This window comes from Hemicordylus capensis, chromosome 7 (genome assembly GCF_027244095.1).
Source record: "Hemicordylus capensis ecotype Gifberg chromosome 7, rHemCap1.1.pri, whole genome shotgun sequence".
Lineage (NCBI taxonomy): Eukaryota > Metazoa > Chordata > Lepidosauria > Squamata > Cordylidae > Hemicordylus > Hemicordylus capensis.
The window spans coordinates 24142998-24165462 of NC_069663.1; the positions used below are offsets into that span (position 1 = coordinate 24142998).

The 22465-nt window shown below is 45.3% G+C and overlaps 2 protein-coding genes across 2 annotated transcripts; one reads left to right on the forward strand and one right to left on the reverse strand.

Annotated features, from left to right (window-relative positions):
* The first annotated feature begins 3837 nt into the window (after positions 1 to 3837).
* Positions 3838 to 10929, forward strand: LOC128333311 (uncharacterized). The gene is made up of 4 exons (XM_053268677.1): positions 3838 to 4961; positions 5801 to 6842; positions 8040 to 8206; positions 9393 to 10929. Exons 2-4 carry the CDS (start codon positions 5819 to 5821, stop codon positions 10566 to 10568), a joined length of 2367 nt encoding a protein of 788 aa, XP_053124652.1. The 5' UTR covers positions 3838 to 4961; positions 5801 to 5818; the 3' UTR covers positions 10569 to 10929.
* A 3278-nt stretch (positions 10930 to 14207) lies between these two features.
* On the reverse strand, positions 14208 to 17461 carry LOC128332876 (toll-like receptor 13). The gene has a single exon (XM_053267652.1). The coding sequence runs from the start codon at positions 17459 to 17461 to the stop codon at positions 14579 to 14581; it is 2883 nt and encodes a 960-aa protein (XP_053123627.1). The 3' UTR covers positions 14208 to 14578.
* Between the last annotated feature and the right edge of the window lie 5004 nt (positions 17462 to 22465).

A 22465-nucleotide genomic window follows, 5' to 3' on the forward strand; every position in this document is an offset into this window, starting at 1 on the left:
GGGAGCTCTGAGTTGCCAGGAAGCTCCCATGGGCGATGTTCAGGGGCAGGGGAACTAGAGATCAGACCTTAATGTGTAAAAATTGATATAACAAATATAAGTGTGTGTGTGTGTGTGTGTGTGTGTGTGTGTGTGTGTGTGAAAATAAATAAATAAATCGCTCGTTAGGTCAGTCTTTGAACATGTGCAGAGTTCCTTTGGCCTCATCGCTGAGTAAGCCACCCCAAGCAGCCACTCCCACCCCTGATGACAGAAAGGATCTCCCAAATCAGAGAGCATGGTTTTTTGGACACACGATGGTTTCGACACAGGTGCAACTTCCAGCCTCTTTTCGTTTTATTTAGAACACGAGTAGGGAAATAGAACGTATGAAGCAGCTCACGATTCAAGGCAGAGAAAAAGAGAGTTCTTATACCAGAATAAGGAAAGGCAGTACAGCAAGTGACACTTTTCGCACCCCTAACACCATGGCATGAAAAGCTGCACGTGTTGAAATTACTTTTCTGCGGGATTAGAACGACTCCTTGTGATCACACGACCGGCGAGAAGTATTTTTTTATTTTTAACGAGATCGGGCCATTCTGCATTGCCTGCAGTGGCCACTGGGTGCCACTGTAGCTTCACTGAGCTAAGAACTTCAGTTTAAGAACAAATCTATAAGTATTTGATTGCCTGCCCTATCCCAAGGCTTCAAGATAGAACCTTTAAAAAACCCAAATGAATTATTTGACTGAAAAACCTCACAACATAAAGAGACACAAATCTCTCTATGGGCAGAAAATTTTGTCGATTTTATCTTAAACTTTGTATGCCACACCCTAGCCAAAGAAATATGTCATAGTTGTTCATAAAGATAATGTTAAATGACCTATAGAATAAACATAACTTTAAAAAAATACCATATTTACTTGAATCCAAGACTAGTCTCTCCCCGCACCCTGGCCACAAGTTCCTTAAATGTTAGAAATTGGGGGAGGGGTGTCAAATTAAGAACCCTCTCCCTTTCAGGTAAATACAGGTATAACTTGGACTCAACCTCTATTTTTTTTTTTTTTAGAGAGTCTCTTAAATTCAGTCTTGTCTTATTTTACGATAAGATCTTTCTTCATTACTTCATATTGAGCAATCAAAGCAAAATAATTAAAGTGATCACAGTATGGTGAAATATCCCAAACCAGAAACTGCCTAAAGGATTATCTAATACTCCATGATCATCCATGGGGAGCAACTGATGATGGCGCTGTGATTTCAAGACTGGGTTTGAAACATTATCAGGTCAAGACTGAGCTACTGCCATTAAAGAAAACCAGAAGCTAAATAGACCCACTGAAATATTAATGAGTCTGAAAATTAATCTTAGCATCTTAACCTTTTGTGGTCTCTTGAATAAAATATGCATTAAATACCCTGGACTGAGGCTCTGAGTTGTTATTAGCACAGTGATAATAAATGGTATTCATAATTGTATGTAAACAAGACTTTCTTTGTTCAAATATTGCTATCCAAAGACTGCTTAAGCTCACTTGACAGGGATGTTGAATTGTTATTAGACTAGTTGAACAAGTCATGTTAGCAATAGCTAGCATAGAAATTGCGTTCAGATCACACCACTCTAGGAACTCAATTACAACACTCCAATAATGGGTGCACCTCACCTATATGGAAGACAAACTTTCCAGACTGTCTGGTTGACATTGGCCTAGATTTTATGCATGTATGTATGTGGGTGTAGATAGATAGATAGATAGATAGATAGATAGATAGATAGGATTGTCTCAAAAACAGGCAATGAATTGGATCTTTCCATTATCCTGCTTTCCAGTGGAAGATCCACCATAAATCTGTAGAAGACTGCATTTGAATTGACAAGAAGCACCAAAAATACATTTTATTCAGCCTGTCTTCTACAAGTGGTGTGCATGAGTACATGCCTGTAATGGATGAACATAATGCACTTTGCAGGTGGAAAAGCAGCTGATGTGTGTCGGTGTGTGCAGTTTGATAAGAACAACAGTACAAGGGGAACCCTGGGAGGAAAGCTGGTCTTGTGGGAGAAAGCATGAATTGTCCCCTTTGCTAAGCAAGGTCTGCCCCAGTGTACATTTGAATGTGTGAGCATTGTAATATGATTAGGTCACTCTGGGAAGATCTCCCTTAAATGGCGCAGCGGGGAAATGCTTGACTAACAAGCAGAAGGTTGCCGATTCGAATCCCTGCTCGTACTGTATTAGGCAGCAGCGATATAGGAAGATGCTGAAAGGCATAATCTCATACTGCACGGGAGGAGGCAATGGTCAACCCCTCCTAGATTCTACCAAAAAAAACCCACAGGGCTCTGTGGGTGCCAGGAGTCGTAATCAACTTGATGACAGCACACTTTACCTTTACTTTACTCTGGGAAGAGCAAAAGGTTCCAAATTACCTCCCTAGCATCTCCAAGATAGGGCTGGGAAAGACTCCTGCCTGTAACGTTGGAGAAGCAGGCAGCTGCCAGTCTGTGGAGAGGATACTGAGCTAGATGGACCAAGGGTCTGATGCAGTATAAGGCAGCTTCCTGTGTTTCTATGTTACTTTAGCAAGTCTCTCCCCTTCTGCTGCTCCTCCAAACAAATGTGCATGTCCTTGTGGTGGCTTTCCATTTTTAGGTAGAAGGAAGTCACACACATATGTATGTATTTTAAATTTGTTTTAATTAGATCTGTTTTTATATTTTAGCAGAATATTTTAATTGTGTGATTTTTATAGTCTTGTTTCAATGTTTTCTATGTGAACCGCCTTGTGATTGTTTTTAATGAAAGGTGGCATACAAATTTCACAATAAAATAAATAAATAAATAAATACACATGCACCTGATGTAGACAGCTCTGCTCCACAAAAGCATATGCTACAATGAACGTGGTCAAATGTAAAGTGCCACAAAACTCTGTGTTAATCTTGTTACAACAAGCAAACACAGCTACCCTCGTGGAAGTTGTTATACACAGCCACCATACCTGGACATCCATGACACAAGGTAGTGGGCAGAGGCAGCTCCCCCCCACCCCCATATGTTTTTGTGTGTTTACTGTGCCCGTCCTGGAAAAATTCCTGCAGATACACTTGCTATGTAACACCTAGATTGTTCCTAAGTAAATGTTTTCCCGTATAAGAGTGGAGTGTGTGTGCCTCTAGTTATTATTTAGGAAAAAACCCAGTGTGAATACAATGATCAGAAATGTGGGAATCATTGCCAGAGGCGCTCTTACCCCTGGACTTTGGGGCTGAAGTCCAAGACCTCCACACTCCCTGTGGGCCCTCAAATCTTCCTTAGTCTGACCTGGGTGGTGTGGTTGTTGTGCTGTGCCACCAGTCCAACACTGCACTGGGTGGCTGAGTGTGACTGTGGGCTGCACTGGATGCTTTAGAGAAAGAGCAGGGAAAGAAATATGTGGGATGGGAATATGTTAAGTTGTATGTTGAAACATCTCTACTAATGCATATTTGCATAAATATACCTGTTTTATATTCTTACATTCTTGTGAGTTCAGTTGCTGTTTGTGCCCTCAAGAACCCTTGTGTTAAAAATACTGTCTGTGTCACAGCGCGTGTGTGTAGAGGGATGATGCTTAATTTGCAATGGCTGGGCAGGTTCCAAAAGCCCTTCAAAAATTATCTAGGTGCACCTCTGATCATTGCATTAGTGTCTTGATGTAAGGGGAGTCAGGGGGCTCCTGTTTCTCTAAAAACTACAGAACATCAGCAGGTGCAGCTTGTCATGGGGAGGGTGGCGGAGGCAAAACAGCTGCACTTCCTGACCTCTTCTTAATTACACTCTAATTAAAGTATATAAAGACTTTGTTTTGCCTGTCTATAATGGAATGTGCATAAACAAGAGAGTCTCAATGAAGTTAGATGCACGGTTGATGAGATTTGCTAGATGGCTTATTCTCCATCTTTTCAACGTGACGGAAGAAAAAGACGATTAAGAAGCCTGAACTGATAGTGCAATCCCATGCACGTTTACTCTTAAGGAAGCCTCATTGAGTTCCATGCTGTTTCCTCCCAAGGAAGCGTGCAGCGGGCTGCAGGCCCTGAGCCAGTCTTGGGGTAAATTAATTTATTTGCTTAAGGAGGAGTAAGTTGGAGACGCGGAGAAACCAACTGGGCTGACAGAAAATATGCGATATGGGCAATAACGAACACAGTCACATTTCTTCCAACAAGGTTTAAACGTAGACCCCGCCGCAATTCCGCCGACCTCACATGTTTGCCTCAGGCGCAAGGACCGGGCGATTGCCAAATACATGTAGCCAATCAGAGTGGTGTTCTGCTCCTTTCCGACCAATCAATGTCAGGTAGGGGCGTGGCCAAGCCCCTCTGAGAGATTTTTTTTTTTTTTAAAGGTCACTAGGTCCTTGGAAGGGCGGGAAAAGAAAAGGCGAGCAATTCGCGTTTCCAGCCCCCTTATCAGGCTAACCGTCTCAGCACGAGGCTTGCCCCGCCCATCTTTACTTTTGCACGCGGGGGGCGTGGCCTGCTTAGGCAGTTGGAGGGGGGAGGCGGGGTTCACAGCGGAGGGAGGTGTGGGTGGTGAAAAGAGGGGAGGGGGGCTTGACCCCAATAACAATAGGCAGAGTCAGAGAACGTGAGGTCTCTTTGCCATAGGCCCCCCTATTTCTAGAAGGAAAGGTGCTGGGGCTTAAACTTGTCTCCCCCCACCACCCCTTTGATCCTGACCTCAGATATGTATGGGAACTGAGACGGGAGGGGAGAGGATTTTGTATGGTCAAGGTACTCTTGCTTCTCTTCATGTTTCAAGGATGAGTCTTGGTGTTAAAAACAAAAACAAAACAGAGTCGAACCTGGTTGGAACCGGTCTCCAGGAATCAGGAGCAACCTTTAGGTCACTATTGAAAGCAGTCCTAAATGATTTGATCGTGGAGGGAAAATATTCAGGAACAGCAGCCCTAGCTGAGCTCTGGTGAGTCCCATGCTCCTGCTGTTCCCCTAGGAACAGTTCTGGTCCCCCAGACAAGGGGTGCTAATTATTGTGTTGAATAGGTACATATTTAAAGTGGTACCTGATATTGACAATGAGATAGAAGCAAGATTACTAGCAAACAAAAATTAATTTTCAGTCAGAGGCACCTCTGAGCAGTGACAAGCACAGAGCCCTTTTGATGCTTGTAGGTGCAAACAGTTCAGTTAAAAAAATCATTGTACTTTGCAAATCCTTCCCCCTTGTTGCTGGGTTGATTCAGATATGCATGTAAATCACTGGGATGGGACCCATTAGCTCACTGGGTGAGCTTTACCTGCAGAAAGTCCCAGGTTAAATCTCTGGAATCTCCTGATAGGCTTAGGAAAAAACCCAGGAGAGCTGCTGCCAGTAGACCATTCTGAGCCAGATGAATCAATGTAATCACTAGAAAGCAGCTTCCTATGTTCCTGTGATTTGTAACTTGGCTGCTCATAGCTGAACATGTCACAGGGTGGTAAAACAATGACCACGAGTTCAACATGAGCTGTTCAAATCTTATATTGGATGCAAAGTCAGCTTGGCTTTAGGCAACCATTACTCTCTCAGTCTTCTGTTCAATGCATGTACAATCAGTGTACAGTGTATGTAAGATCTGTTCACATGTATGGTTCTAGAGAAACATGCAAGTGGGATTGCCGGAGAAGCATTTCTACCTGGAGAAGCATTTCTACCTGGAGAAGCATTCACGCTTTGTATCTTTGGCTTTTGAAAGGGACATTTAGGTTTTAAAACAAGTATTGTGGATCCTCTTTTTTATCATTGTATTTACTTTTTCATAGGAACATCAATTCTTCAGTATGAATTCTTGCTGCAGGGAAGAAGGAGGCAAACAGCCCTTAACCAGCAATGGCTTACCTTGTTCTTTCCAACCACTGAAAGCTTCCCAGTCAGGGCAGCATGGTGCTGAGGAGAAATCTGTCAGGCTCAAACGCCGCCGAACCAGAAGGGAGCGTGACTGTGTCAAATTTGGTAGGAATGTCACTACTGACAGGGTCCCAGACAAAAGGCTCAGCTGCAAAGGCCTTCAGAAGACGTTGCCCCCTTTCTGGGTTTCTCAGCTTAGCAGCTGTGCTACATCAACTCCTATTCAAGCCATCAAAGGGAGCTGCATGGCAAAATCGGTGATTATAACCCAAAACAGACTCTCACATCACCTGGGCATGTTTAATAGGGAGGTGAAATCTGCTGACATAGAGAGGTTATTAAGTCCCAGAACTGAGGTCCGGGAAGTAACTCCTTTACGAACTGACAGTGGAGCAGAGATGCAGCTGAGAGAAGAGACTGAGCCTTCTAAATCCTCTGGTGCTGCTCAGAAATCTATGCCCAATGAGCAGTTGGGATCCAGTGTAAAGGATGCCTGTGGACAGAATGAGGATTCCGTTCCTACTGTTTTTCCTGCTGTTCCTAAGCAGATTACAGAATACCATTCTGGAGCTATTGAACACACGGCAGATACAAGATCCCAGCCTTCAGCTGGTGCCACTGCCGTGGACTTTGGTCAACAATTGGAAATCCAGACTTCAGAGATGGAAACTTTTCCGAGTAACGCCTCAGTGGTTTTGAATGAAAAGGAAAATGCGCCTCCTGTGACCACAACAGGAACCAAGTTGTACAGAGAAAAATCTTTAAGGCAACTGGCCCAGGACCTGCAAAAGCTTCTGGACCTCAAGGCAATATTCCCAGGACGTAACTTAATTAGTGAAACACGTCAGGCGGTTATCGGCATGCTGCTACAGCAGAAGAAAACATTACCAGACTTCTCCGGCTTGATATTGCTCAAGAAGTTAGCAGGTGGTTATAACAATGACACCACCAGGGCAGGTAAGGTTATTGTTGAGGCCGCCATGTGAATGTAAACTCCATCTAGAGGCTTGGCACAAGCCAAGCTGCTTTTAAGGCATTCTTTGCTTTCGTTTGCAGTAAATATTTACAGTAGCATTTAGCAGGAGCATCCAGTCTAGGGTCTACTAAATCTGGTTTTGGTCACCATGCTTTAAAAGGAAAGCAGGCAAGCAAGAGATTGGTCTTTTAAAAAAATCATTATTTTTTTCTTGCCACTCAGACCATGTGATGCTTAGATTGCTTTACTGGCTTCTCACATTCAGCACAAATTCCTTGTTCCTACTTTTAAAACTGTCTCACCTTATCTTTTGTTCCTTATTGTCATGGTACATTCCTGTCCACGACTTTTGCTCCACCATCACCATCCTCTGCCACCCTAAAATCTCCTGCTCTCTTAAACAATTTCAAATATTCCTTCTGCTTGCATGCAAAAGGTTCCAAGTTCCCTCTCTGGCAGCATCTCCAAGACAGAGCTGAGAAAGACTTCTGCCTGCAACCTTGGAGAACCCGCTGCCAGTCTATGCAGACAGTACTGAGCTAGATGGACCAATGGTCTGACTCGGTAGAAGACAGCTTCCTATGTTCTGTCAGCACTGAGATGGTAAAAACATTGAGATGGTAAGCTTCTAGGGGCAGAGTCCTGTCTTGTTTTACATTCTTCCCTTCCCCACCCTACAACTTTTTTGCACTGCATTATGAATCTGTGCATCATCCTCTAGTAGGCCGAATCAACCTTGGCCTTACTTACCTTGATAGGCATCTTGTTTATAGATTTTAGGGCTGTCCTCATGACCCTGAACTAGGTCAGAGGAGTACGCAGCCAGGGTAGGAGAGCTGTGTATGCTCCTGATCAGCGGTTGTGTGAATTTGAAGATCAAAGTAGGAGGAGAGGAGTGTGATCATGTGGGAGCCGGGTAGGATGGGCATAGCCAACCCACATTCTGTCCCCTGCATTTTACTGAGGATGGACAAAAGCCATCCTACCCAGCTCCTGCATCCCACACAATCACTCCCCTCTCCTCCCTCCTTGATTTTTGCATTCACACAGCCGCTGATCAGGAGCACACACTACTCTCCTACCGTGACTGGGCACACTTCTGACCTAGGGATGTGAGAATAAACCTTTTGTGTTTCTGGATGGAATTGCTCAAGTTCCTTTGTTCTCTTTCTCTTTAGATTTCAAGAGTGCAGCTGACAGGGATCAGGAGTTGCAGTTACAATTGCAATCTAGCGGTGGAAGCAGGAACTCTGACCAGGGGGTTTCTCTGAAAAAGAGGAGAGAACGAGAACCATTGTTCCTTACCAGCCCCACTCCCTGTCCTGTGCATACATCCACAAGAATGGTGAGCATCCTAGAGTCTTGGATAACCACATAAAATTCCTCAGTGCAGGTGCAGATTGGTTTGAAAAGACTGTTGAAAAACAAGGTACAGCCAGCAGACAAACACACTGGTTGATTATGGGGCCACTGTGTCCAGAGGTGCTCTTACCTCTGGACTTTGGGACTAAAGTTCAGGGCCTCCACAGCCCCTGGGCCCCCCCAAATCCTGTAGTGTGTCATTGCCCAGCAGAGTATGATGATGCTTGATTTGCAGGGGGGCCCTCCAAAGGCTCCAAAATTACCTAGGTGTACCTCTGACTGTGTCTTAGTGTGCTTCAGTCCAAAGACAATGCTGTTTAGCCTACTGATCAAATCAGAGGGTAGGGCTACAGGAAGCATGGCAGCTTACCAGCTATGGGGCTTGTGCTACCAGTATGGTGGGGGAGGATCATACAAAATCTCCAAAATCTCCCAACTACCCCACAAGTATTTTAGCACATTTGTTCCCAGGAATACTGCTAAGGTTACCCAGCAATGGCATCTTTTATTTGAGATCTACCAGTTAATCCCATATTCTCCAGCAATGTAGGAGTGTATCTGTGAACAGGTTATGCTCCTTCTACTCACTCCAAAGACAGGGCCAATCGGCTTTCAGCTCTCAATGCCCTCATATAGAGGGAGGAGCTCACTCAGTGGTCCTGTCTCTCTCCAAAGAGCAGACTTGTAACTGAGCTCCTCTGGAACCTTACATTTGTTTTGCTATCTCCCTCCACTCTTCTGGACTAGCTAGTTTGGACAGGATGAGGGGGGCGGGCGGAATCCAGAGATCCCACAGTATTTGGCTCCTTTTGTGCAGCAGTATTCTCACCAGCTACTGTGTGAAACAGCCCTGGAACAACTGCCCTATTGGTGGGCTCCAGTCCACCATCAGAGAGTCATTAATTAAGCCTTAGTGTATTCTTGTGACAGCCCTGCCTTCCCACCCAGTAACCTTACCAGTATAGAATGAATCAAAATTAGCTTTGTAAGTTGAAATGAAACATTTATAGCAGCAAATCAGATTTATATACATCCCTGACAGAAAGAGTAAGGCTTGTAAGAATTCTAAACTTTGCAGAGACAGACATCCCAACATCTGCTTCTATCCAGTCATGGCCTTTACTTCATGCCTGACCAAATTGCAATTATTGTTGTTTTTCTCTATACAGGCAGAAGAGAGATCAGCCCACAGGGAAGACTTTGAATCCTTTTCTGAGCCAGAGGTGTGTGACCAACATAGCTTCTACCTGGCAGCAGTTCAGCCCCACCCTCACCTTCCATCTGTTTCTTCTCAGCATGTGAATTCAGTAGCCGAAAGCTCCTCTGCATCAGAGGGACAGTCTCTGCAGGAGACGTTCCTCAGAACTGCTCAGCACTGGGAACAAGGACTCCGAGCGGCTCTTTGGGAGTCCAGAAGTAGGCCAGGGAAGGTCGAAGGAGCCAATGGGCAGCTGCCAAAGAAGGTTTCCAAAAGGCAATGCCTGCCGTTTGGTACTCAGAATTCCTTTGGCTCAGTCAATCTGAACGTGAATGATAAAGGAGTTGGCCGTTTCCCCCTGGCTGATTCCCAACAGTACTCCTGTGTCTATGAAATCAGCCCAGAGCGATGGAATTTCCGGGAGACCGAGCCTGCTGCAATCCACAGCTTGCATCCTTCACAGGAGCTGTGTGGTCCCCAGCCTCTGGATTTAGGGCTTAGGACCACTGAAAGAGCTGCTTCTGAATCTCAGACATCCTTCGATGTCTTAAAAAGCATCTGGAGCCCCAAAGCAGCAGTCAAAGGAGCCAAACTGCCCGAGTCCAAGGCCCTGGGCTTCCCTCGTTTGGCTCACCAACAACCATCTTCCAGAGAGCTGAACTTAGAACAAGGACAGCCAAAGGAGTTTTTCCAACTGTATAGCATCATCCCCCAGCAGCACTGCTCCTTGTACAGACCAAATCCTCAGCAAGAAGTGTGCATGCCCGGCATACGCCCACAGCCTGGAAATGGGTGGTTCACTGTACTGGCAAAACCCAGAACCCACTGCCAGAAGGTCTCCCTAGAGCAAGGGAGAACCTCAAACAGTTCCTGGTTTGGGGGACTGACAGAGGTCCCTGCAAGAATGCCGGGAAGGAGGGACACGGGCTGCCCCAGATTTGAGAACCGGGCTTGCAGTCTGGAAGAGAGGCTACTCCAAATTGAAGAGGTGCAGCAACTGCGGGTTTTCCAGCAGCTGCCAATGTCCTATTTCCCCCCGTCAGAAGCGCTAGAGCATGGGCACTCCCCACTCCCCACCTTACAAGGACAACTCCTGGGGCAGTCCAGCCCTGAACCTTGGGCCTTCCCCCGAATGAAGTTGTACTGAAAAGATGTGGGGAGCTGCATTCTTGAATGAGTGAGGGCCCTGGAAAAGAAATGCAGTGGATTGATATGAAGAGGAGAACCCAGGTTATTTGAAAGAGGCATTTCCTACTTCCCCCAAAATCACAACTCTCCCTCCCTCATTTAGTTCTGTGACTCCGTGGTAGTCTTTTAAAGCGCATTTATTTCAGCCTATTCATAGAGGACTAAGCTTCAGCTTTGATGTACAGAACTCTTCCTTTGGGCACCACAGGCCACGGAGTAATGTATTGGCAAGCAGCAGGTATAAGTTGCTTCTTTCTCAGTACCCAAGATAGTGCACAAGATAACATTACTAGCTCCATTAAATTGCCATATTTCAACAATTTATATTATTATTATTTATTATTAGAAAGAAATTTTGCAGATAAAATTCTAACACAAGGACTCAAAGATCTAGGAGTTGTGGCCTACAAAAAATGCAGGGATTACATAGTCTCAAGGGTTGAGGGGTGTTACCACAAAATGAGACAGTTATGGGCCTTATCTCAGGGTCTACATATTCACTGCCCTTGCCTCCTTTATAGCAGTATAAGTATATTAGTAAATTAATTAAATCCTGCCAAGTAACTCTTTACACTTGCTTTTTGAAGTCTGCCTCACAACTAGAGAATACTTGGGTTAAATTGATTAGTCTACTGGCCTGTTCTCAGACTGTATTTTTGTTGCTAGGTTTTGCAGCATGATTTCAGTCCTGGCCTCAGTTCAGCCTTATGCATCTTAGCAAGTTCAGTAGTGACACAGAGTCTCTGCCTGGGGTATACAGAGACCTCGCTGCTGCTTTTTGTCCTCAAATTTTCCCTGATCCTACTGTATGCCCGGGAGATTTCAGGCAGAGATAATTAGCTAGAATGGTTCTGCTTTTCCTCTTGGGGGCAAAAAACTGAAGTGGGGGATTGAATTAATTTCACTCTCCACTTTGCTCCATGTAAATGAACCCTGATTCAACCACTGTCCGATCTTTCCCTTGGCGATCCGATCCTTCCCTTTGTAAGAGCTGAGCAGTATTCCTCCCTCATTCCCTGCAGTGGTTATGTTTCTGGCTAGGCTACCCAGACCCAGAAATAGCCATTATTATCATGGCTAGAATAATCCATTTTCCTTAGGCTTGATCACATGCAAGAGCTCCTGAACCAAAATGACATCCATATCACAAATTATAGTGTTGCACTGTTATAGCTACTCAGGACAGTCTGACATCACCAGTTCAGTAATAACGGGGTGTCTGAGAGCATGTGCAGAATATGTCACTCACACCACTGAATAACTGCAGCAAGCCTTTTCACCCGGGATTAAGCAGCAACCCAAAGCTCATGACTTCACGCTGGCTTGAGATATGCCAACAGAAGGATTGCCAGCTTTGGAACAGCCCACCCCACCAAATGCCTTTAAATGATGGTTTGATCTGCAGCAATTAGCAGGCCCTGCTAATTTTCCATGCTGTGAAAAGCCTTACCTGATTTCTGCAGAACAAGCAGTTAAAAAGCACAAGAACAGGCCAGGTAGGGCTTTTTTCCTGATTAGCTGGCACCACTACTAACCAGAAATATCCAGAGATAATTCCATCTTGCCTGGGTCTTCACTTTTCTTTCAGCAACTCCAGAGAGGTTGATTCTGGTTCCAGACAAGAAATTGGTTGCTAGCCAGACCAAGAACAAAAGAATACAAGGAAACCTGTACTCCAGGGGTTCTCAAACTTGGGTCCCAGATGTTTTTGGACTACAACTTCCATCATCCCCAGCTGACACTGGGAATGATGGGAGTTGTCCAAAGATATCTGGGGATCCAAGTTTGGGAACCCCTGCTGTACTGGATCAGACCAAGGTTCATGAAGTCCAACATTCTGTCTCCCACAGAGGCCAATCTGTTGCCTCCAGAAAAACCATACACAAGAACTGAAGGCAATAGTTCTCCAGGCTCTTTGAGGCTCTTCACCTGTTGTACTACTGCTTCCATCATCCCCAGCTGCAATCACTTATAGTTGAGGGTGATGGGAGTTTTAGTCCAACAATAGCTGTAGAGCCTCAGGCAGGCCAATGCTGGCCTAGAGGGAAACAGAAGGTGATGATGCTGAAGGGTCCAGGGTGGCTGCTTGTCCAAGGGTCCCCCAAAACCTGGAGCCTGCACTGAATTCACTGGATCTTGGAAAAGATTCTGGGACCTTGTGTGGGGAAAAAAGAAATTACGAATGAGGATTTGGAGAGTCTTGAGCACAGTGAGCTAAGGAAGACCACCAGGAATTCCACTCAACTACAGAGTGGCCTTGTGACTGTGTAGGTCGCGTCTTATACAAGGACCATTACCCTCTCCTTCCCACAGAGCACTGAAGGTTAATTAGTTAATGGCCCTCAGCGGCTTTGAAATGGTGCTATTCTCATAACCACCGTCGGGCAGGCCCTGAAACTAATTCTCTTGCAAGAGCTAAGAATTTATTAAAGGGAATTCTGCTCCCTCATTTTGCATTCTAAGCTTTCAAGCTCCATTGTGTGGCCAATGACATCTCTATGGCAGCTAGCATTCACAGAGAGCCCCAGTGTTTCCTTCAGAGCCTTGGATGACCTTTGGCTTTGGAGAATGAGGATCATCGGTAGCTTGATGCACAGGTTGCTCTGCCGCTTTGGAGGGACTATGCATTGACTTAAAATATTTGCCATATAAACTTTTAACGTTCAAAATATTTCATAGATTTGCTGTGTGGATGTTTCATTTACCTTTTCCTGAGCTCTGTCTTTTCATGGATTCCATGTAACTCAGTCTCAAGTAATAATCGGTTATTATTATCATGACTAAGTCCCATTGAAATTAATAGGATATAAGCTTATTAGGACTAACTTGGTCCCATTGATTTCAGTGGTGCTTAGTCATGACTAACTATGCTGGATGTTGCTTACTATTATCATTAAAATACGTATATACTACTTTTCAACAAAAAAGTGTTCAAAGTAGTTTACCCAGCAAAACTATGAGAAAATGGTTCCCTGTCCCAAAAGGTCTCAAAGGAGAAACCTTCAACCGCCACCGGAAAGAAGTTAAGTTGAATAGGGGAAATTGCTCTTCCCCTGCTAAATATAAGAGCCACTGCTTTAAAAAGTGTCCCCTTGCCAGTTAGCAGAGGATATTTATATTAAAAAATTCCAACCCACGTCCCCGAGTCTGTCATGCTCTAGTGTTACCAAGACAGAGTCAGAACCAGGATGGGACCAACTAGACCAATGAAAGGGTGAGGCTAGGTAGGCTCGATTCCTAGTTACTGGGGTCACCAGAAGCATAGAGCAAGTTTAGCCGCCACACCGATTGTGACCCCAAGTGCCTTTACTTTCTCTCCACTCTGTCTTACAGGGAAAGTAAAGAACTGTGCTTGGAGGCATTGGTCTGCTCTACGCATGTAGCAGAATGAAGTGGAAGAATGCTAAAGTGGTAGAATGGATTGTACCACTTTGGACTGTACCACTTCATACTGTAGGTGGGTGATCATCATTTTAAATATAGTCCTTTGTTTAAAACTCCTTGGAAACAGAAAAACGAAATAGCTGGCAAAAAAGCTGGGAAAGAATCTCTCCCAGAATAGCTGGATATATATATATATATATATATATAGGTTTGCCCCATTCTTCCATCTCATTTTCCTGCATGTGTCAATCAGGCCACTGCTGCAGTGAAAGTAAAACCTGCCCTTCAACCCTGACATTGGTGGCTCAGCCCTCACTGACAGGGATTTTGTAAGGGGGGACGGGGTCACCGATGCCTCTGTATGCAAAACACACATACTGCATTCTCCAAAGTGCCTCATAATATACAATACAAGGCCTTCCTCCACACACAGCTGCACACAGACCACATCTCATCAAAGGATCTTTTGCTAGTCAAAAAAATGAATTAGCATTACAAACAAATGAAAAGCTCATACAGCACTTTTAACAGGACTCGAATCTGGAACTCTGCCTAATATGCTAATTACTTGGAGCAAAGATCATCCTAATCCATCTCAGAGGTTGATTCCAAAAGTGGTTTGCCGCCTTTGTCAAACCAGTATGTTTTCTCCTCATCTGAGTGGCCACCCTTCAAAGCCACCCTCAGTTTAGCCCAGAACAGCTTCTGAGCCTCAGGATCTGGCGGCCAGCTGATATACGTCTTTTTCAACATCACCTTCCGCATTCGGTGATAGGCTGAGAGCTCCCGCTCAGGAATAGTCTCCAAGAAAACAGGGATAAGGACATCCTTCAGTTCATCAAAGAGTCGATAACTGGCCAACTGGATCTCCATTGAGCACCATTCACTCTGCAGGTAACTCCGGCTGATGACGCAGATAGTGTGTCGGCTGTTGTGGATGCTGTTGACGATGTTGTCTATGATATACCTGCCTGGCTGAAAGTCCCGGTGGTGGAGGCAAAGCCGGAAGATGGGGCCTTCCCCTTTCTCTAGGCTGGGCACCAGCTGATCTAGCACCCAGCCCTCATCGGTGGAATTGTAGGAGACAAAGGCATCAAATTTGTAACGCTCACTATCTCCCCGCCTCCAATGATCGTTGACCCAAGCACGGAGGATGTAGATGTGATATTTCACTTGCCAGTAGGTACGCTCATAGAGGAAGGGGAGCAGCATGTTGAGCAACAAAGCAGGGAAGATGAAGGCGAACAGGTACAACCCCATGTCTTGGAAACAGACATGGATGTCAAAACTATAGACATAACTAGAGTGCTGCCCAGAATTGCAGGTGTAGTTGTACAAGTAAACCACCTGTACTTGGCTGTTGTTCAGCCACTGCCGGAACCAAATGTTATCACACGTGCAAGCCAAGGGACACTTGCGTAGGTCAGTATGTCTCAGTGAAGTCAGCCTTTCCATCACGGTTCTGTTGATGGTCTGTAACTCATTTTTACCTAGTTGTAGATAGTGCAGTCTACTAAGGTTACCAAAGACTTCCAGGGTCAGTGTGCGGAGGCCAGCATTCTCTAGGTTGAGACTAATCAGGTTTTTAAGATTCTTGAATATACCAGGTGGAAGGTTCCCCATGCCATTACTGCTGTCAGCCAAGCTTAGATATTCCAGGCGTCCTAGATCATCAAAGACATCTGGTGAGATGGAGAGGATCTTGTTGCCTGACAGGAAGAGGTTGCGCAAGGAAGTCAGACCACTGAAGAACTTCGGTGGGATGATTTTCAGACCATAGGGTTGCTGAGCTTGCAGCTTCAGATCATAGACCTTTTTCAGGTAAAAGAAGGGAGGCTGGCCGTGTCGCTTCCTGCTAATGTAGGATATCCTATTCCCCATCAGGTCTAGCACTTTGAGAGTACTCTGCACTGGCTGGAAATAGCACTGCTTAATGTTTTGAATATGATTGCCATCCAGATAGAGATTGGAGAGATTCCTCAGTCCTACAAATGACACTCTGGTCAGTCTTTTAATGTTGTTCCCCCCCAGGTCTAAGATACGGAGCTTCATAAGGTTTTGGAAGGTGCCAAAGAAGAGCACAGAGATATGGTTATTCCGGAGGTTGAGCGTCTCAAGGTTGAACAAATCAGCAAAGCTGAGAGAGTAGAGATCAGTTAGGAGGTTGTTATCTAAGCGCAACTCCCTGAGTTGTTTCAAACCCGACAACGCTAGTTTGTCTAGATAAGCAATGGAATTGATATTGAGATGGAGTGTGTCCAGATATGGGGCATAGCGAAAAGCCGATCTACTGACCGAGAGGATGCGATTGTAGCGGAAGGAGATGGTCCTCAGCTCTTTTAAGGCATGACTGCCATCGCAAGATCTTAATCTGTTCAACAAGTTGTGCTCCACGAACAGGGTTTTCAGCTGGTTGTATTCTGTCACATTAAACCATTCTTGCACACATCCAACTGTCTTGAGATGGTTCCTTGAAAGGTCCAGAAGCTGGATGGGAGGGCATTCCGAAAAGATGTTATTAGTCAAGTTCCGAAGGCCATTGTTCTTCAGATGCAGATGCAATGAAGAATTGTCTTTCCTGAGGTACTGGCACACCTTGATCAACTGTGAGGAGTAGTTTAAGCGCAGCCCGGAGTAGTCCAGCTTGTGAGGCCTCAGGTCGGAAATGTTCAAGAGCTGGAGAACATCGATGCCATTCCCCATCAGAATCAGACTGCTGAGGTTCTGGAGGCTGATTGTAGCTAAGGAAGAGGCATTTGAGATGTTGTTGTAAGAAAGGTCCAGTTGTTTCACATTCCTCAGGAACTCTGACCCTTTCCCATCCACTCTGCACAGGAAATTGTTGCAAAGCAGGAGAGTATTCAAGGAAGCAGGAAGCCAGAACCCAGACTTCAGGGAGGTCAGACTATTGTTGCACAGATTCAGATATTCCACTCTTTTCAGCCTCTGTAAGTTCTGAACTACCTCTTCAAAGCTCCCCAATTTGTTGAACTGGAGATGCAACTGTTGAAGGTTTTGTAATGTACTAAATGTATCATGATGGATTGTGCTCAACTGATTATGGTACAAGAGGAGCTGAGTGAGATTGGTCAAGCCCCAGAATGCGTCTCTGGACAGGTCTATGAGACAATTGGAGGAGAGATTGAGTATCTCCAAAGCTGTGAGATTTTCAAATGCTCCATCTTCTATCTCATTAATTTTGTTGTTACTCAGTTGCAGAATCTGCAGCTTTGGGAGATGCCAGAAGCTTCTATGAGGCAAGGATTCAATGTAATTCTGGGATGCGTTGACCACTGTAGTATTGCTGGGGAGGTCAGCCACCGCACTTGAGATGGAGGTCAAGAAGCGATGCATGCACTTAAAATGTTCTGGGTTCCACGTGAACTGGATACAGTTCTGGAAGCCATAGGCAGCTGTCTCTTGAGAGTTAAATAGGACAAAAACCAAGAAAGGATGCAAGAAGCCCATACTGGTGAGTGAGATCCTCCGTTCCGAAAGCCTTGTGTTGCCAAAGAACCTAGGACCGAAAAACATTGACTATGAGCCTTGTTTGAACTTTGAAGAATGACCATTTGGAACTAGTTGTCTTAATGCCACCGGCATCCTCTGAGCTGCCTGTAATGTGCTCTAACCAAGTCCTCAGAAAATTTTGCCCCCAGGTAATCTATATTTAGGTTTCTTTAACTTATCCTAAGTTAAGGAAACCCAATGTCTATTTTCATCACTTTGTAAAGCTGGGTATATTGGCTTATAAGCAGCAATTCTTTCTCCATGATTCAGTTTCAAATAACCTGGGTACAGTTATTTTCCCCCCTTCTGTTTTGGCAGGGATTGAGATAATGGAATGTCCAACAACATCTAGGGACCTAAATTTGAGAATCCCTGTCTTATATTTGTTCCATCTCATTCAGTGTTGTCTACCCTGACCAGCAGCAGATCTCCAAGGCTGCAGGCAGGAATTTTTCCCAGCCTTACCTAGAGGTGCCAGGGATTGAACTTGGGGCCTTCTACATGCAAAACACTTGCTCTGCCCCTGAGCTATGGGTGCTCCTGAGGAACATAGGAAGCTGCCTAATAGTGAGTCATAGCACTGGTCCATCAAGTTCAGTATCATCTACACAACGGGGGTGGAGCGGGGAATCTCAAGTGATCATTACAGTATTTTCAAATGTGTGCAGGATTGTCTCTAAAACCAATCTGCTGCCTCTTTTTGGCTCTCTCATCCATGCACCAACTTCAGAGTGTGAGCGCACTTAGAAAAGTCCTGTTGGGGCTGACCCTTATGCCCCATGGGTCCCGATTTACTAGGGAAAGCCCAGTTTCCAAAACCAGCCTGTGGTAAAGTGGTGCTCCTACATTTGTCATTTAGGTAAAGGTAAAGTGTGCCATCAAGTCGATTTTGACTCCTGGTGCCCACAGAACCCTGTGGTTGTCTTTGGTAGAATACAAGAGGGGTTTGCCATTGCCGACTTTTGCGCAGTCTGAGATGATGCCTTTCAGCATCTTCCTATATCACTGCTGCCCAATATAGTACCAGCGGGCATTTGAACCGGCAACCTTCTGCTTGTTAGTCAAGCATTTCCCCGCTGTGCCACTTAAGGTGGTTGGGGTTCTTGTTAAATTGGTGTGAGATTGAGATGCTACTAGTGCCATTCTTGGCAGTTCAACCCTCTCCCAGGGTCTCTAGAAGTAAAACCTTTAACCAAAGAACAAGAAATCTAATCAAACCTGGACCTAGACCCCCCCAAATGGTTCTAATCTGAGCCCAAATTGGAAATTTCTTGGTTGCCTTGAACCTGAACTAAAGTCTTAAATCAGGGGTTCTTAAACTTGGTTGGACTACAAATCCCATCATCCCCAGCCACAATGGTTCAACCATTGTGGCTGGGGATGATGTAAGTCCAAGGTAGTGGCCAGGAGCGCTCTTTATCAGCTACGTCTATTTGTAGATGTAAACAGCATTAAAACGGTGGTATATATGCTGGTGAACTCCCGGCTTGACTACTGTAATTCACTCTGTGTGGGGCTGCCTGTGTACATAGTTCAGAAATGACAACAGGTCAGAATGCAGCAGCCAGTATGGTCTCCGGGACAAGCCAAAGGGACCATATAACACAGATTCTGAAAGGAGTGCACTGGCTGCCGATATGTTTCTGAGAGAAATACGAAGTGCTGGTCATTACCTATAAAGCCCTGAATGGCTTCTGTCCAGGGTACTTAAGAGACCGCTTTCTTTGTTATGAACCCTGCTGCCTGTTAAGATCATCTGTGGAGGTCCAGTTACAGTTGCCACCAGCTCATCTGGGGGCAGCTCGGGGCCAGGCCTTCTCTGTGGCTGCCTCAGGGCTTTGGAATGCAGTGCACTCCCTGTCAAAATAGCTGATTCCACTTCCAAAACATGGTCTAATTGGTGATGCACCTGCCACCAATCACAATTTGTTTTTCCAAAGTGTATTTAAACTAGTGGATTCATGGCATAGTGGCAGAGGGCTTTTGGGGGGTGATTTCCCCCATTGTATAATAGTTTTTGAACATCAGGTTTGTAAGATTTTGAAAGGGGGGAGTTGGCAGTACTGTGCCTATCAAGAACCTTAGTTGAGCCAGTAAGTAGTTCTTGTTGAGAAAGGATGGGAAATTGATTCAGTTGCCACACCCTCGGCCAGGTTGTCAGCTGTGGCATCGCTATAATCTAACAAGATGGGACAAATGCTCCTGGACTCTTGAGGGAGATGGGGCTTGCTGGCTGGGCTCACTCCATGCTCACTCTATGATCCCTCTCCCACCTCACTGACATACTGATAGCTCATGACTAGGGGACCTGTCTCAACCCCAAGCGAGACATGTCCTCTCCAGGAGGACATGAGGAGGAGTGTCAGGCAGCATCCCTCTCGCTCCTAACTGGCTAATGCTCAAGTTCAGGCCAGTCACAGCCTGACTCACAGGCTCAACAGTGAGGGAAATATCACTGAGCTTCAGCCAGCTATTAATAAGGAGAGGAGGGAAGGATGGTGCCTGATACTCTTCCACCTCCCTCCTGAAGTTGTGACAGAGCTGAAAAGATTTTCAGTTAAAGGAACTTGGGGATCATTTTTGAGTGTGTGTGAGTGAGTGAGTGTGTGTGTGTGTGTGTGTGTGAGAGAGAGAGAGAGAGAGAGAGAGAGAGGGCAAGCTGAGAAAGATAGACTCATTGCTATTTAAATATAGGAGGTGATTGTAGTAGGTATATCAGAAGACAAATGTTTCTGAGGCAGGAGGATGCACATGTGCAAGTGTGTGTGGGAAAGCTTCTGCTTTTGTGCAGAATGTGTGATATTATTTGCATAGGGTTGCTGCAGCCTGTCCCAAGAATGTTTTGTTTTTCGTCATGCCCTTTCTCTTCTTCCATAGCAAAGACACAGGGGTGGAGGGGGACATGGAGGACCTCATTTTGCTGCATGTGTAGACCAGGGCTGAGGGTCCCTGCAAAGATTTGGTTTCCCATCTAGTATTAGACGTAACCAGTTCTGCTAGCTTGCAGCAAGAAGCTCAGTGTGCATTGGCTTGTTGTAGAGAGAAAGTTGTAGAGAGATTTGTTTCTTGTCACAACAGTTGTATTCAGTTTCATTAAAAAGATAAACCAACTAACAATATTACTGTACCTCTGTAAGTATATAATGTAAAACAAAACCCTTGCTTTCCTAATAATGTTCTTTGCCACCCCTTTGCTCGCTGAAGCTAGTTGTTCTAGAGTCACCCCTGTAAGATTCTTGCTGTGTGCTATGGAAAACTTCACTGCTGCTTTCTGCAGCCTAAGTTGTCTGCAAAGGTGCAGTGCGGCAGCAAGGACAGCCTGTTCATGAGGCGAGGTGAGACAGTTGCCTCAGGCAGCAGATTATGGGGTGGCTGGTGAGATGGCAAGATTTCCTCCTGCCCCTGCTTAGGAGAGAGAAGGAGGGTGTGCACTGAAGCAGCAGAATCTGGCACCCTGCCTCAGGTACACAGAAGTCGTGAGTCGCCACTGTGGCAGCCATCAAGGTGAGTTGCACCAGAGACCTCTCCTCCCCTTACTGTCTACCCTCGTTCTAACTTCTCCTCCCCTGCCTGCCCTCCCAATCTCTCATTTGCTCCATTCTGCTTCTCAGTTCTTTCATTAGATGACCATAGGAAGCTGGCATATACTGAGTCCATCTAGCTCCTTGGTCCATCTAGCTCCGTATTGTCTACACAGACTGGCAGCGGCTTCTCCAAGGTTGCAGCAGGCAGGAATCTCTCTCAGCCCTATCTTGGAGATGCTGCCAGGGAGGGAACTTGGAACCTAGATGCTCTTCCCAGAGCGGCTCCATCCCCTGAGGGGAATATCTTACAGTGTTCACACATCAAGTCTCCCTTTCATATGCAACCAGGGCAGACCCTGTTTAGCTAAGGGGACAAGTCATGCTTGCCACCACAAGACCAGCTCTCCTCTCCTAGACCAGCTCTCCAGCCAGTTATACAACTATAGCAAGAGTCTTCAGCAAACCGGTATAACTTCTGCTAAGTGGAGCTTTGCCTTGTCAGAGATATGATAAAACTGTCATACATATTTGCACTGTTGATTCTGATTGCAGCAAAATTGCAGAATATGGAACTCCAGATGCAGAATTTTGCTCCTTGCTTTTTAGTCAATAAATACACGCTCCTTCCAAATAGACATTAGAACAGGAATAGCATCTGACCGGGGACAAATTGCTCCTATTGGTATATATGCATAACCAACCTGTAGACAACGTGTGAAAGATTCCTACCTGCTTCTCCTGTGTTTTGTTTCTTCACATTCCCCTGGAATAAATTGTCATGCCTTCTGACTGATTTTATATATGCTACAATCTCTCTTCGGATCTTGTGGGGAAGAGCGAACGAAGAGCTTAGGAAACTTTTTTTTTTTAATTTCAGGGGAAGTTAATTGGTTTTTTTCAGTTTTGTTTCTATCACAGAAGGGCTAACCTGTTCTGCTTTCTCACTGCTGGAGTCAGAGGCAGCTGGCAGATTTGCAGTTGTGGGCTTTGAGAACAGGATATCAACGTGCACACAAGTATACTTTCCAACACAGCTTGCTGTGATCTGCCACACAGAGGCTCAGAGCTTCCCCTCACCGTTTGCAAGGCATTAGTGCAGGGGTTGGTTCCCCTGATGTTGTTAGACTACAACATCCATCAACCCCACCCACAATGGCTGTGGATGATGGGTGCTCTAGTCCAACAACAACTGGGGGCCCCAGTTTGAGAACCCTTGCCTTAGCCTTATTAATGTACTAGGGACTCCAGTGTTGATTCAGATGCTTGACTCATGTTTTAGGTGATCTCTCTGCCCTTAAAAAAAATAATAATAACAGTGCAATCCTAAACATGTTGTTCACTCAGAAGCAAGGCTGTCTGATTTCAGTGGGGCATTCTCCCATATAAGTGTACACAACTGCAGTGCAAGCCCCACTGTCATTTATATGTTAAAGTTCCT